This window comes from Fistularia commersonii, chromosome 36, assembly GCF_037954325.1.
Source record: "Fistularia commersonii isolate RoL2024-O1a breed Wild chromosome 36, RoL_Fcom_v1.0, whole genome shotgun sequence".
In the NCBI taxonomy this organism is placed as follows: domain Eukaryota; kingdom Metazoa; phylum Chordata; class Actinopteri; order Syngnathiformes; family Fistulariidae; genus Fistularia; species Fistularia commersonii.
In genome coordinates, this window is record NC_141319.1 from 1,160,136 (window position 1) to 1,173,910 (window position 13,775).

The 13,775-nt window shown below is 43.2% G+C and overlaps 1 protein-coding gene across 1 annotated transcript; it reads left to right on the forward strand.

Annotated features, from left to right (window-relative positions):
* Positions 1-1,830: 1,830 nt before the first annotated feature.
* Positions 1,831-12,638, forward strand: asb2a.1 (ankyrin repeat and SOCS box containing 2a, tandem duplicate 1). The gene is made up of 10 exons (XM_086143354.1): positions 1,831-1,942; positions 2,959-3,231; positions 7,471-7,581; positions 7,736-7,905; positions 7,977-8,132; positions 8,427-8,672; positions 9,700-9,871; positions 10,935-11,517; positions 11,937-12,090; positions 12,200-12,638. Exons 2-10 carry the CDS (start codon positions 2,966-2,968, stop codon positions 12,337-12,339), a joined length of 1,998 nt encoding a protein of 665 aa, XP_085999480.1. The 5' UTR covers positions 1,831-1,942; positions 2,959-2,965; the 3' UTR covers positions 12,340-12,638.
* The last annotated feature ends 1,137 nt before the right edge of the window (positions 12,639-13,775 follow it).

Here is a 13,775-nt window from a genome sequence, read left to right on the forward strand (position 1 = left end):
CCGCTGCTCTTATAAGTTACCCTATGTTCCTGTCTTTTCTTGAAAAAAGTGTTCAGTACAGCAATTTCCATCCTTTTTGTAAAATCTACCACTATCTGTCCCTCTGTGCTCCTATCCTGTATTCCAAATCTGCCCATCACTTCTTCATCCCCTTTATTGCCTTCACCAACATGTTCATTGAAGTCTGTACCAATTACCACTCTCTCATTTCTGGGGATGTTCTGCATCACTTCATCTAACTCCCTGCAGAAGTCCTTCTCCTCAAACTCACATCCCACCTGCGGGTCATAGCCACTAAGAACAATGAGCGTCACACCTTCACTCTCTATTTTCAGACTCATCAGTCTATCTGACATTCTTTTCACCTCTAGGACGTTCCTAACAAACTCCTCCTTCAAGATAACTCTTACTCCATTTCTCTTCTTGTCAGTACCATGATAGTACAGCTTAAAGCCGGCTCCTAAGCTTCTCGCCTTACTACCTTTCCACCTGGTCTCCTGGACACACAGTATATACATTTTCCTTCTCTGCATCACATCAACCAACTCTCCAGCTTTTCCTGTCTTCGTCCCAACATTCGGGGTCCCCACTCTCAGCCTCAGACTCCCCTTGCATTTATTCAGGCTCGGGCCGGCTCAGAGAGACACTGGCTTGTGCCCCCTGAGGCTACATTTCAGTGGATTTGCACCGTCTTGTACTGTTTGCAGAGTCTTCTCTATGAGTCACTTTGCACTGTCATGTCTGGGGTCTATATTACACCGTATTGTAGGATTTTATCTTGTATATATAAATAAAGCTCACTGTTTGCACTGAAAGGAGAAGCTCTCCAATCTGATTGTACATTGACTATAATGCCAGTCAAGTGCATTTTAATGTTTTCCATAAATATTGACGAAGAGAGGGGCTTAAACAGAACCCTGTGGCACCTCCTTGTGGATGGTAACATAACCGGACCACGGACCATCACATTTGGCGCTCTGAGTCATGTTTCTGAGACAGCAGGCTTGGAGAGTCGACCTTTTTAAAATATGGTCAACAATGTTGACCTTATTTTTCGACAAAAGCAGTAAAAAGTGACACACAATAAAAAGTGACACACAATATTATTTTATGTCAAGTTCAACAATGACATCATTGACCTCCTTCATTGTAGCCGTGATAGAGTCATGTTTTTGTTTTTTTCTTACCCCTCCCTCCTTCTCCATCATAAGAGCGTCTAGAATTTTGGCTGATGAAATATTAGATATCAGTCATAATTATCACTGTATTATCAATCCATTGTTGAAATACATGTTTATTATTAATGTGTTCCTTGTGTTCATTTTTTGTTTTAGATAAGATAAGATAAGAACAACTTTATTAATCCCGAAGGAAATTGTTGTGCCAGACTTACAGAAAATATAACAGTAATAAATAATAAAAAGAAAAGGCAGAATTAGAAATAAAATAAACTATAAACTATAAAGTGTCTCAGTGAAACTATAAAGTGTCTTAGTAAACAATTGATAAAACTATAAGTGTCTTAGAAACAAGTGAGGTAAGGAGTGCACAATAGTATGATAAAGGAAAATTTGTCGTGTACTGTTGTGAAATGAAATATTGCACAGTTTCGTTTATATTTGTTGTATTTTTGTTGTATATCACTTTCTTCTGATATGTTCTACCTATTATTTTTTTTTGCAGAGGGCCTTGAGCAAAAGGTGAGTTTGTGAGTCTGCAGATTTATTTTGTTTTTCCAAACAGTGTGACTTCACATGTAACCCAATAGCATGTCACGGAGGTCAGCAGCTGATACAGCAGGTGCTTAAAATAACTCTCCGGTCAGTCTGAGTAGACAACCGCCTCCATAACACGCAGACAGACCCAAGACTGGATGCACGTGTGCAGCTGAGAGGAAAGTGGATTCTCTTTCAAAAGGATAGAAAAAGAAAACAAGAAAAGGGTGAGATTTTTTTCCTCGTTCGTCACATCCTGGTTTGGCGGAGTTTGACCTTTCAGCAGTTGTCATGGTTTGTCGGGAAGCTTTTCTAGTTAAAATGGTGTCACCGGGTGAGACGTTAGCCAGGGGTTTATTTATGAAAACAATTCAAAGCGGCCTGTTGGCGCCCCCCGTCACCCTGAGGTGACAACATATATTCACAAATATATAACACAAATTCAGATAAGAAGTCCCTGATAGTTCAGAGAGTCTCAGGTGAATATTCAAACACAATAGAAATTTCATGCAATTTACAATACAATACATTTTAAATGTTAACTGCAAATTAAGGCATTTTGATTGGTTTTCTAATTTTTGCTTATCAATTTGCTTTTATACTTTCCAACAAACATTTGTGTCATGTCTCGTATATTGATCAGTCTGGATTCGATTTATTTTGTGTATTCTATAGAAAGATATTTCCAATTATGAGATGATTCCTCTCAAATCTCATGATAGTTTTCAATTGATAAATGGCATCTTTCCGGTCAGGTCATTTCTTTCAAACGTATGAATTGTCAATGGAAAAACCTGTATTTAAAAAAACGGGAAAAGGGATTTGCAATTGTTCAAAGTAAGACAGGATAATAACTTGGGACTGGTTGTTATGAATTGATATTGTTGGACAATATAATCTATATGTAAAAATGTCACACAGCTCCATCATAAAAATAGTGACCATATGCTAAGATTTTACAATACACTGTATATATACGATATTTAGATTTAGTAAACCCAGAATTATGGGGTTTGATAAGGAGGTCTGTTATTTCTCACACAGAAGGGCCACCTTTCTTATTATTCGTAAATGAACAGGTTTGATGCCCAACAATGCCTTTGCAATTACCAATTGTTTAGAGAATTCTCGTGAGGTCATGTAAGATGCATAGAGCAGAGCACAGGTGAGGTCATGAGGTCATATAAGTTTCAGCTTTTGATCAAAAGTTTTGCAATCAGTATAATGTGCTCCAACTCTGCAGCTCCATCATGGCCAGCACCAGCGTCTCCACACTGGCCTTCGAGGATTACTCTCTCTACAGTAACCTGAGCGACGACGAGCTGATGCAGCTCGCCATCGAGCGCAGCCTGACCGAAACGCAATGCAGTGCCGCCGCTCCCACCCCGACTCCACGGCAGCCAGCGGTGGACAGAAACCCCACGACAAGCTCTCAGACCAGCGTGCAATACAGCTCCCATAATCCACCTGCGCACTACAGCTCCCCGAACCCCCCAAGCGAAAAGCCTCCTGATCCGTACGTACCTGCTGTTTGTTCAGCGCTTTTTATACCTTTATTCTGGAAAGAAGTGGCCCGTTACCAATGATGATAAGGACGATTGTACTCGGGGGACCCCGAAGGGAGTCAGCATGGGGGTCCTGGTTCTCCACAGTCCAAATACTTGCATACTTGGTTAACTGAAACCTTCAAATTACGCACGTCTCCATCGTGAGGCAACATCAGAATAAACATCTCGGCAAAAACGGAGCATATTGGTACCTTCAAGATCTTGTAGGCGCTACTCATCTCTTTTTTAATATCAATAAACCATCAGGCCACAAGAAAGATAAAATTTGTTTGGATTCATTTCATTTATTTTCATTTTTGATAATCACGACGACTACTAGTATTTACAAGAACAACAACAACAACAACAACAACAACAGCAGCAGAGCAACAATGACAATAATAAAGTAATATCAATAAAAATTCATTTACACAATGCACTAAGAATAAGAATAAGAATAAGAATAAGAATAAGAATAAGAATAAGAATAAGAATAAGAATAAGAATAAGAATAAGAATAAGTACTATTTGTAGAATTTTATTGTACAGGGAAACACATTTCCTGACTGCACATGAAAATATACACTTTGGATCTTGCATTTTTTACAATACTAATACTAATACTAATACTAATACTAATACTAATACTAATACTAATACTAATACTAATACTAATACTAGTATTAATACTAATACTAATCTTCTTCTTCTTCTTCTTTCGGCTTTTCCCGTCAGGGGTCGCCACAGCGAGTCAACTTTCTCCATCTAACCCTATTCTCTGTATCTTCCTCTCTCACACCAACTACCTTCATATCCTCTCTCACTACGTCCATAAATTTTCTCTTTGGTCTTCCTGGAGACCTCTTGCCTGGCAGCTCCAATTCCAGCATCCGTCTACCAATACATTCTCTATCCCTCCTCTGTACATGACCCAACCATCTCAGTCTGGCCTCTCTGACCTTCTCTCCAAAACATCTAACATGTGCTGTTCTTCTGATAGACTCATTCCTGATCCTATCCATCCTGGTCACTCCCAAAGAGAACCTCAACATCTTCATCTCTGCAACCTCTAGTTCTGCCTGCTGTCTTTTAGTCATTGTAACAGTTTCTAGTCCATACATCATCGCTGGTCTCACCACTGTCTTGTACACCTTTCCTTTTATTCTGGCCGAAAGTCTTCTATCACATAGTACCCCTGACACTTTTCTCCACCCATTCCAACCTGCTTGGACCCGTCTCTTCACCTCTTTTCCGCACTCTCCGTTGCTCTGGACTGTTGACCCTAAGTACCTGAAATCCTCCAGCTTCTTGATCTCCACTCGCTGTAGCCTCACCGCACCACCCGAGTTCCTCTCATTCACACACATATATTCTGGCTTGCTGAGACTAACTTTCATTCCTCTCCTTTCCAGAGCATACCTCCACCTCTCTAGATTTTCCTCTACCTGTTTTCTGCTCTCACTACAGATCACAATGTCATCCGCAAACATCATGGTCCATGGGGATTCCTGTCTAACCTCATCTGTCAGTCTATCCATCACCATTGCGAACAAGAAGGGGCTCAGAGCTGATCCCTGATGGAGTCCCACCTCCACCTTGAACTTCTTGGTTACCCCTACAGCACACCGTACCAGTGTCTCACAGCTAGCATACATGTCCTGCACCAGTCTAACATACTTCTCTGCCACTCCAGACTTCCTCATACAATACCAGAGCTCCTCTCTTGGCACCCTGTCATATGCTTTTTCTAGGTCTACAAAAACGCAATGCAACTCCCTCTGGCCTTCTCTGTACTTTTCTATTAGCATTCTCAACGCAAATACTGCATCTGTAGTACTCTTTCTAGGCATGAAGCCATACTGCTGTTCACAAATGCTGACTTCTGCTCTCAGTCTAGTTTCCACCACTCTTTCCCATAACTTCATTGTATGGCTCATCAACTTAATCCCTCTATAGTTTCCAGAATTCTGCACATCCCCTTTATTCTTAAAAATAGGCACCATCACACTTTGTCTCCATTCTTCAGGCATCTTCTCACTCTCTAAGATCCTGTTGAATAATCTAGTCAGGAAATCTACCGCTGCCTCTCCTAGACACTTCCACACCTCCACAGGTATATCATCAGGACCAACTGCTTTTCCACTCTTCATCCTCTTCAATGCCTTCCTCACTTCACTTTTACTAATTTTTACTACTTTGTGGTCTACAATAATCACCTCTTCTACCATTCATCAGCTCTTCAAAGTAATCTTTCCATCTTCCCATCACTATTCTAGCATCTGTCAATACATTCCCCTCTCTGTCCTTAATCACCGGGACCTGTTGTACATCCTTTCCATCTTTATCTCTCTGTTTCGCCAACCTGTATAGATCATTCTCACCCTCCTTACTATCCAACCGAGCATACAAGTCATCGTACGGCCTTTGTTTTGCCTTTGCTACCTCTATCTTTACCTTTCGCCGCATCTCCCTGAACTCCTGTCTGTTCTCTTCAGTCCTCTCAGTATCCCACTTCTTTTTTGCTAACTGCTTTCTCTGTATATACACTTCCTCATTCCACCACCAAGTCTCCTTATCTACTTTCCTTCCAGAAGACACACCAAGTACTCTTCTACCTGTCTCCCTGATAACACTAGCTGTTGTTGTCCAATCATCTGGAAGCTCACCCTGACCACCCAGACCCTTTCTCAATTCCTCCCTGAAAACCATGCAACACTCCTCCCTTTTCAGCTTCCACCATTTTGTCCTCTGCTCTGCCTTTGTCCTCTTCATCTTCCTTGTCACCAGAGTCATCCTACAAACCACCATCCTATGCTGTCTGGCTACACTCTCACCTACAACTACTTTGCAGTCACTGATTTCTCTCAGGTTACCCCGTCTATACAAGATGTAGTCTACCTGCGTGCTCCTACCTCCGCTCTTATAAGTTACCCCATGTTCCTGTTTTTCCTGGAAAAAAGTGTTCACTACAGCCATTTCCATCCTTTTTGCAAAATCCACCACCATCTGTCCCTCTGCATTCCTATCCTGGATACCAAATCTGCTCATCACTTCTTCATCCCCTCTATTGCCTTCACCAACATGTCCATTGAAGTCTGCACCAATGACCACTCTCTCATTTCTGGGAATATTCTGCATCACTTCATCTAACTCATTCCAGAACTTCTCCTTCTCTTCAGATTCACATCCCACCTGCGGGGCATAGCCACTAACAACATTGAACATCACACCTTCAATTTCCAGTTTCAGACTCATAAGTCTATCTGACATTCTTTTCACCTCTAGGACGTTCCTAACAAACTCCTCCTTCAAGATAACTCCTACTCCATTTCTCTTCTTGTCAGTACCATAATAGTACAACTTAAAGCCTGCTCCTAAGCTTCTAGCCTTCCTACCTTTCCACCTGGTCTCCTGGACACACAGTATATCCACCTTCCTTCTCTGCATCATGTCGACCAACTCTCTACCTTTTCCTGTCATAGTCCCAATATTCAAAGTCCCTACTCTCAGTCCCAGGCTCTTTCCTTTCCTCCTCTCTTTCTGCTTCCGAACACGCACTCCTCCTCTTCTTCTTGTTCTTGTTCTTCGACCCACAGTAGCCCAATTTCCATTAGTACCCTGTAGGTCATCAGTACCAATGGCGGTCGTTGTTAACCCGGTCCGCGACCGATCCGGTATGGTATAGTTATGGTTGACTCGCATATTTGGTTTTGGCAAAAGTTTTACGCCGGATGCCCTCCCCGACGCAACCCTCTGCATTTATCCGGTCTTGGGACCGGCACAGGGAGACACTGCCCCGTGTCCCCCCAAGGCAGGCTTGGAGAGGCACGGGCCAGTGCCGCCCTGAGGCTGCATTTATCAATACTAATACTAATACTAATACCTGTTAATATTAATTATTGTTATGATGATGTTACAATAATACCACTTCTTCTTCTTATTATTATTAGTAGTAGTAGTAGTAGTATTTGTAGTATTTCTTGTTATGTATTGTTATTATTACTTTTACTATTATTGTTGTTGTTTTTGTTATTATCATTATTATTATTATTGTTATTATTAATATTATTATAATTTCTTATTATATATTATTATTATTATCATTGTTATCATTATTATTATTATTATCTTCATTATCATTTTAAGCATCAAGATAAGCTATGATTTGATTGGCTTGCACTCAGTTCTTTTATTTGTTACTGTGACAGGAAAACATTCAATGGGACGATCAGTTGCTTCATCACCGGCTCCGGGAAGAGGATGGTGGCTTTTCGCAAGCATGACGGCACCCTGGTCCACGTGGCCCCGGAGAAGGAGGAGTAAGTTGGGTTCTGTGACTTTGTTAACAACAGATGAGGTCAGAGGAACCAGGTCAGACAGGTCAAAAGAGCGAGCTCGAGGGAAACGGCGAGGACAGAAGAACCAGGCCGGATTGCAAATCTGCTCAGACATGTGACCGTTTTTTTGCCGCAGGGAGGAGGAGCCGCTGTTCAGAGCGATCCGGCTCGGTGAGGCCAGCAGAGTACGAGCCCTGGTGATGCGTCCAGGGACAAACCTGATGCTGCCAAACGGGCCGGGCTGGCTGGCTCTTCACCAGGCGGCGTGGTACGGTCAGGAGCGCTGCCTGAAAGTCCTGCTTTCAGGTAATCTCAACTCTGACCCCGGCCGAGGGTCGCGATCGAACAAATAAAAAAACGCACGTTTGTTTGAACAGCTCAGCCGGGGATGGTAAACAAGCAGACATCGCACGGTGAGACGGCGCTGGTCCTCGCCATCCGCGCCGAACACCTGGAATCCGCTCGGGTGCTGCTGGAAAACGGAGCCGACCCTGAAATCCCCGACAAGGATCGAGAGACACCTCTCTATAAAGGTATCAAGATGGGAAATTGGCAAGGATTAGAATCAGAAGTTCTGGATCCGGCACCCCACTCGCTCATCCGAGGACCCGGTTACACAGGACTGAGTGTTTCAAAGTGTACACATTTTACAAAGTCTCAGATTGGCCCATAAAATAATGGTGTCTTCTTGTCTTTTCCTTCTGTTTTTGAAAGACACAATCAATTAGAGTATATAAGCAGATGAAAGCGTAGAGCCGAAATGAAATAAACAACAAATTTGTTCAATTTTTGGTGTGAGGTTTATGCCAAACGTTTATGCCATTTAGCCTGCGAAAAGAACAGCGCCGCCCTGGTGGCACTGCTGCTGAATCACGGCGTGGCGGTCAACACCCAGTGTCACCTTGGATGGACCGCCCTGCAGGAGGCCGTGTGCCGGAACAACGTCGAAATCTGCGAGATGTTACTGAAGGCCGGCGCCAAGCACAACCTCAACAACATGTACGGCATCTCGCCGATGTTCACTGCGGCTCAGAGCGGACAGTTAGCCACGCTACGCCTCCTGCTCAAACACGGTATGCACAGGGAAAACACAAATAGGAGTACTCTTATAGCTAAAAGTCCTGTGCCTCAGTAATTCCTTAACTTGCTGCTAACTGCCATCTCTATCCACCTAAGCTTTATGCTAACTACAGTTTTTGAGCATAGCTAACTATCGCCTCTGGTTGTAACTTTTGTCTGATAATTATTTACTGATATACCTCTGATAGCAAATCTCAACTTCTAACCCTGAACTTCTATTTTTCTCTTCTAGTCCTGAACATTATACAGTAGCTCACTGGCAGTTCTCATGGATTTTTTTTCCTGCTAACCGTTAGCTGATGCTCCAAACTGCTACATTTCACTGCTCCCTAACATCCACCTAACAGCAGCTAACTGGCTGTCTTTCTTCGTCTCTTTCCATCAGCAGCTTCTTTAAACCCCAAAAGCTGACTGGAAATTCGAATGGTTGTGTCATAAAGCAAACTGCAGCTGCTATCTTATGCTCACCAATACTGTATCTACTGCGTATAACTTTATACCAAATAGTTACCACTGAGCCCCTTGCCACGACCTGCTACGGTTTCTAAAAGCTTTTTAAAAGCTACCAAGCTATTTGTTGTTGCTAACCCCTTATCTGGGTAGAGTTCTGTAGTTGTTTTTTTTTAATTAAGAAAAAAATTGCATTTCCTCCTCTCATCCGAAGTTGACCCTGAATGATGGCATCGTAATCTACAATAACACTTAGACAGTATGATAAATTTCTAATCTGTTGGGTGTTTTTTTTATGGGGGGCCCACTCTGTTCTACTTCTGGATTCCCAGAGGGGCATCTAGAAATGATGCCTTGTGCTCATTCCCATTTCAGCTCCCAGACGTAATGAAAGCACTGACAAAAATATGTCTGTGGTCTTAAGAGCGATATGAGCATGCTCGAGAACTTTGCATTGATGATCTCAGGACTCCCGTGATGGAGTTTATTGGAAAGTATGATGATCATCGAATCCAGTAGAGTTATAAAGGTTAGAAATTGCTTGTTATCCCCAGATGTGTCTCTCTCCAGGTGCGGACATCAACAGCGAGGCCGGCGATGGAGCCACGGCGCTTTACGAAGCCGCTAAAAATGGACACGAAGAAGTTGTTGAGCTCCTCCTATCCCAGAGAGCCGACGCCAACAAACCAGGCAAAACTGGATTATTACCCCTTCACATCGCCGCCCAGCGAGGAAGTGACACGTAGGCACGCCCATCACTCACAAAGACAAAACAGATCCGTTTATCTTGACGTTCAGAATTACCTTGACTTACGAGTTTTATTCATTCGTGACCAAGCTTGTAACTCAATTTGCTCGTATATCAAATAAAATCTCCATTAAATTGAAATGAAAGGATTTTGATCCATTCCAGCCCCCCGCTTTTGTTACGTGTTTTTAGAGACAACTTTATAAATAACAAACGATCTACAAAAAACGACAATACGTAATTAAGGAGAATGTAAAAGTTCTCCTTAATAGTAAAATGTTTTATGTAGTGCAGTGGTCATTTGGATCATTTGATACTGATCTTATTTCGAAAAATGGTTGTTTCCGCCTTCATCTTACTGCTGCACTTAATATTGTAATAACCTTATATAAAGTGTAATGGTTGTAATCAGATTACATACTGTGAGGTGACAAAAGTTTTTTATTATTGGAACCCCCCCGCCGAAACATTTTCATGCATAAAACACTTACAAATTTAATGCTACAATTTGATAAACTGTGCAAACTATGCTACATGTAATGTAGCGGCGGAGTGAATGTTGGTCCTCTTTATAAAAAAAGGGCCGAGATGATGCTCTCCATAACTGTATCTTACTGACAACGACTTCTCCATCTCTTCACAGACAAGTCGACAATGACAAGATGCACACCTCGGTCATGTTTTTCGACAATATTCACCGGGCTAGCTACCTACTGTCTTGAAACGCCACGTCAGTGTAAAACTTCCATCCCGCTCGCTCGTATCTCAAATTTAGGCTTGTATCACGAAGCCAAAAAAAAAAATCGACCGAGCGACGGCTCGTGTCTCCGTTCATAAGATTCATAAGAAGCACTCGTAAGTCAAGGTTGCGCTGTATTACCCGACACAGACCCTTCGTGCAATGACTCAAATTCCTGGTCTTAAAGGCCTGAAACCAGACCCGACCTCTGACATATACCTGAACTTGGACTTGGCATCGGCCTTGAACTTGAACCTCGAGCGGCAGCGCGGGGCAAATTCTGAACACCGCTTTCCGTCTTTAACTTTCCTTTTCCAGAATCGTATCCATGCTGATCACGGCGACCAGCAAAGCCAGAATCCGCCGGACCGGCATCAGCCCGCTCCATATAGCCGCTGAGCGTAACCGTGACGACGTATTGGAGACTCTGATCGAGGCGGGGTTCGACGTCAACGCTCAGCTATCTGAAGAGCGATCCAGACTCTACGAGGACCGCCGGAGCACCGCACTCTACTTTGCAGTCATGAACAACAACGTCGACACCACTCGAATGTTGCTCGCCGCCGGCGCCGACCCCAACCTAGACGTGTTCAGGCCTCTGATGGTGGCGGCGAGGATGGGCTGCATCGAGACCGTCACGCTGCTGGTGGAACACGGAGCGGATGTCAACGCCGCCATCCCCACACACCCCACCGCCTTTCCTGCCGTATATATGTTTTCCATGAAATACCTGCCCATGTTCAAATACCTGCTGGACAACGGAGGAGACGCCCTGTCCTGTTTCAGCTGCGTGTACGGCAACAAGCTGCATCCACCAATCAGAACCACTCGATCTCAGAGGGTCGACGTCCAATACGGCGGACGAGAACAGCCGGAGGACAACCAGGGGACAAGCGTTCAGGTGACCTTAATCTGTCCGATGACCCGAACATGTCTGACGATGACGTCGCACCTGCGTTTTTTCTGACTGACAGCTCCCGGATTGATTGACAGCTGTGTGATTGATTGGCAACAGTGATTGGCTGAATGAGCGTAACCGTGAGCTGTGATGGTTGTCAAATCTGTGTACAAGTAATAACTCTGTGGTCGGTTGACGTCGGCGTCACCGAGAGCTACGTGCCGGACTGACTGACGGTTCTGCGGCGGCACAAATGCCAAATCAATAACTTTGTAGCACGACTGTGATCAATTGACGGCCCTGTGATTGACCGCCATTTTGGTTATTGATTGGCCGACATCTCTGTGACTGATTGATCGATCGATCAGTATGATTGCCGATCGACGATTGAAACGATAACCGTCGCTGTGCTTGATGGACAGTTCTGCGAGATGATCTCCGTCCCCACCATCTGTCGGTGGGCAGGGCCGATCATCGATGTCCTGTTGGACTACGTCGGTCATGTCGCCCTGTGTTCCAGACTGATGGAGCATCTGGACAGCTACTCTGACTGGAGCGCCATCAAGGAGAAAGCAGGTGAGTATGTGACCGATCGAACAGTAAAATTGATACATCGATAGGCAATAAACTATTTTTGATTCACTGAGAATATTCCAGTAACCTAGAAGTGCCTCCTGTCTTGTAGCTCCTCCCCGGCCGCTGCTGCAGCTCTGCAGACTGAGGATCTCGGAGCTGGTCGGACGCCGGCGCCTGACGAAGCTGCCGCTGCCTGGAGGTCTGATCCGCTTCTTGCAACATCAAGAGGGATCCATAGACTTGGACTGATTATTGATTATTGGCAGTCGGTAGACCTGTGGACTTTTCCGACACACGGGATTGTGAACAGACTGATTCAAAGTGTGTTTTTTGCATCAATTTGCATCATGAGGTTTTCACTGGTTTTTCCTTATTGCGGAGTAACTGATTTTCTCAATGTGAGTTGTTTGATTTCAAGGAAGTGTCAGTAATCCCAAATACATTTGCTTAAATTATTATTGAAAGCTTCCTAATGCCTCATCTAGCCAATGTCTGTTTTTATATGTCACGGTCCGAAAGCATTAAATAAATTATTTTAATATTGCCGACAACTTTCCTTTATTTCATTTTTGATCTCATCTAATTAAAGAGGAAGAGCTTCTGTGTGAATATTTGGTATTTTAATACCTTACTCTATTAATATTAGTTCTAAGGCCATGGAACAAGGATATTGTTGTGGTTGTATTTTCCTTTTCTGTTTCTGAATGCAGGTTCTGCAACCAATTATCAATTCTTTCATCAATCTGTTTTTTTTCTGTTTGCTTGAATTGTTATTGTCCTTTTTAATTATTATTAGTTCAATAGTCAAAGATATCGTCATCAGTCCCGCGGGTCACGTGACGCAAGACTTTGAATAACGTTTAGTCACACAGTCAGGTTTCCATGGAAACTAGTTTAGCTGCTGCAGGGTATGGGCCAGAGTTCTGGTCCAGTTTCTGTGCGGTTCTTATCCGTTTTTTCCTGTTCTGGGTCGGTTTCATCTTTTTTTTCTGTCCCGATTTTCCAACTCATTCTTCAGCAGGTCAGTCTGTTAAAGCCTATAAAAAGCGAAAAAAAAACAACTGAAGCGCCACTTCTACCAAACTCCCTTCAATTTTTTACCAATTTTATAGATCTGCACTCACGTCAAACGTCAAGACTGATAGAGTTTTTGAGACGACACCTTTCATTTGCATAGCTTGCTATGACAAATTCTGCTTTTAAAAAATAAACCAAGGCTATTTCTAATATTTCAAACAATTCAAAACGTCAACTTTGATCATGCTTGGCACTTCTTATCTTTGACACCATCCGGGCGGTCCAGGGTTAAGCAAGACCGTCATTTCGTTTTGTTTTACGGCATGTTTGCGCGCACAGTTCCGGCCGACATGCGGGAACTGAACCCACGTTTAATAGATTTTCATAAAAAGAGCAGGTGTTAATCGGGGTTCGGAGGGAAACTCGAAAGTCAGAATAGGACGAAATCTTAACGCAATTCAGTGCGACGTTCCATCTGCAAAGGTGCAGAAGGAAAAAAAAACGGCAGTGGACTAACTCGTGACGTGTTCATCGTCCACGCCGTTTCAGTTTTTATTTTATTTTATTTTATTTTATTTTTTAATGTTTCCACGAGTACAGAGATATCGATTCTGCAGTGACGGGACACAGCTCCACGAAAGCGAGCAGGATTTCAATATATATTCATC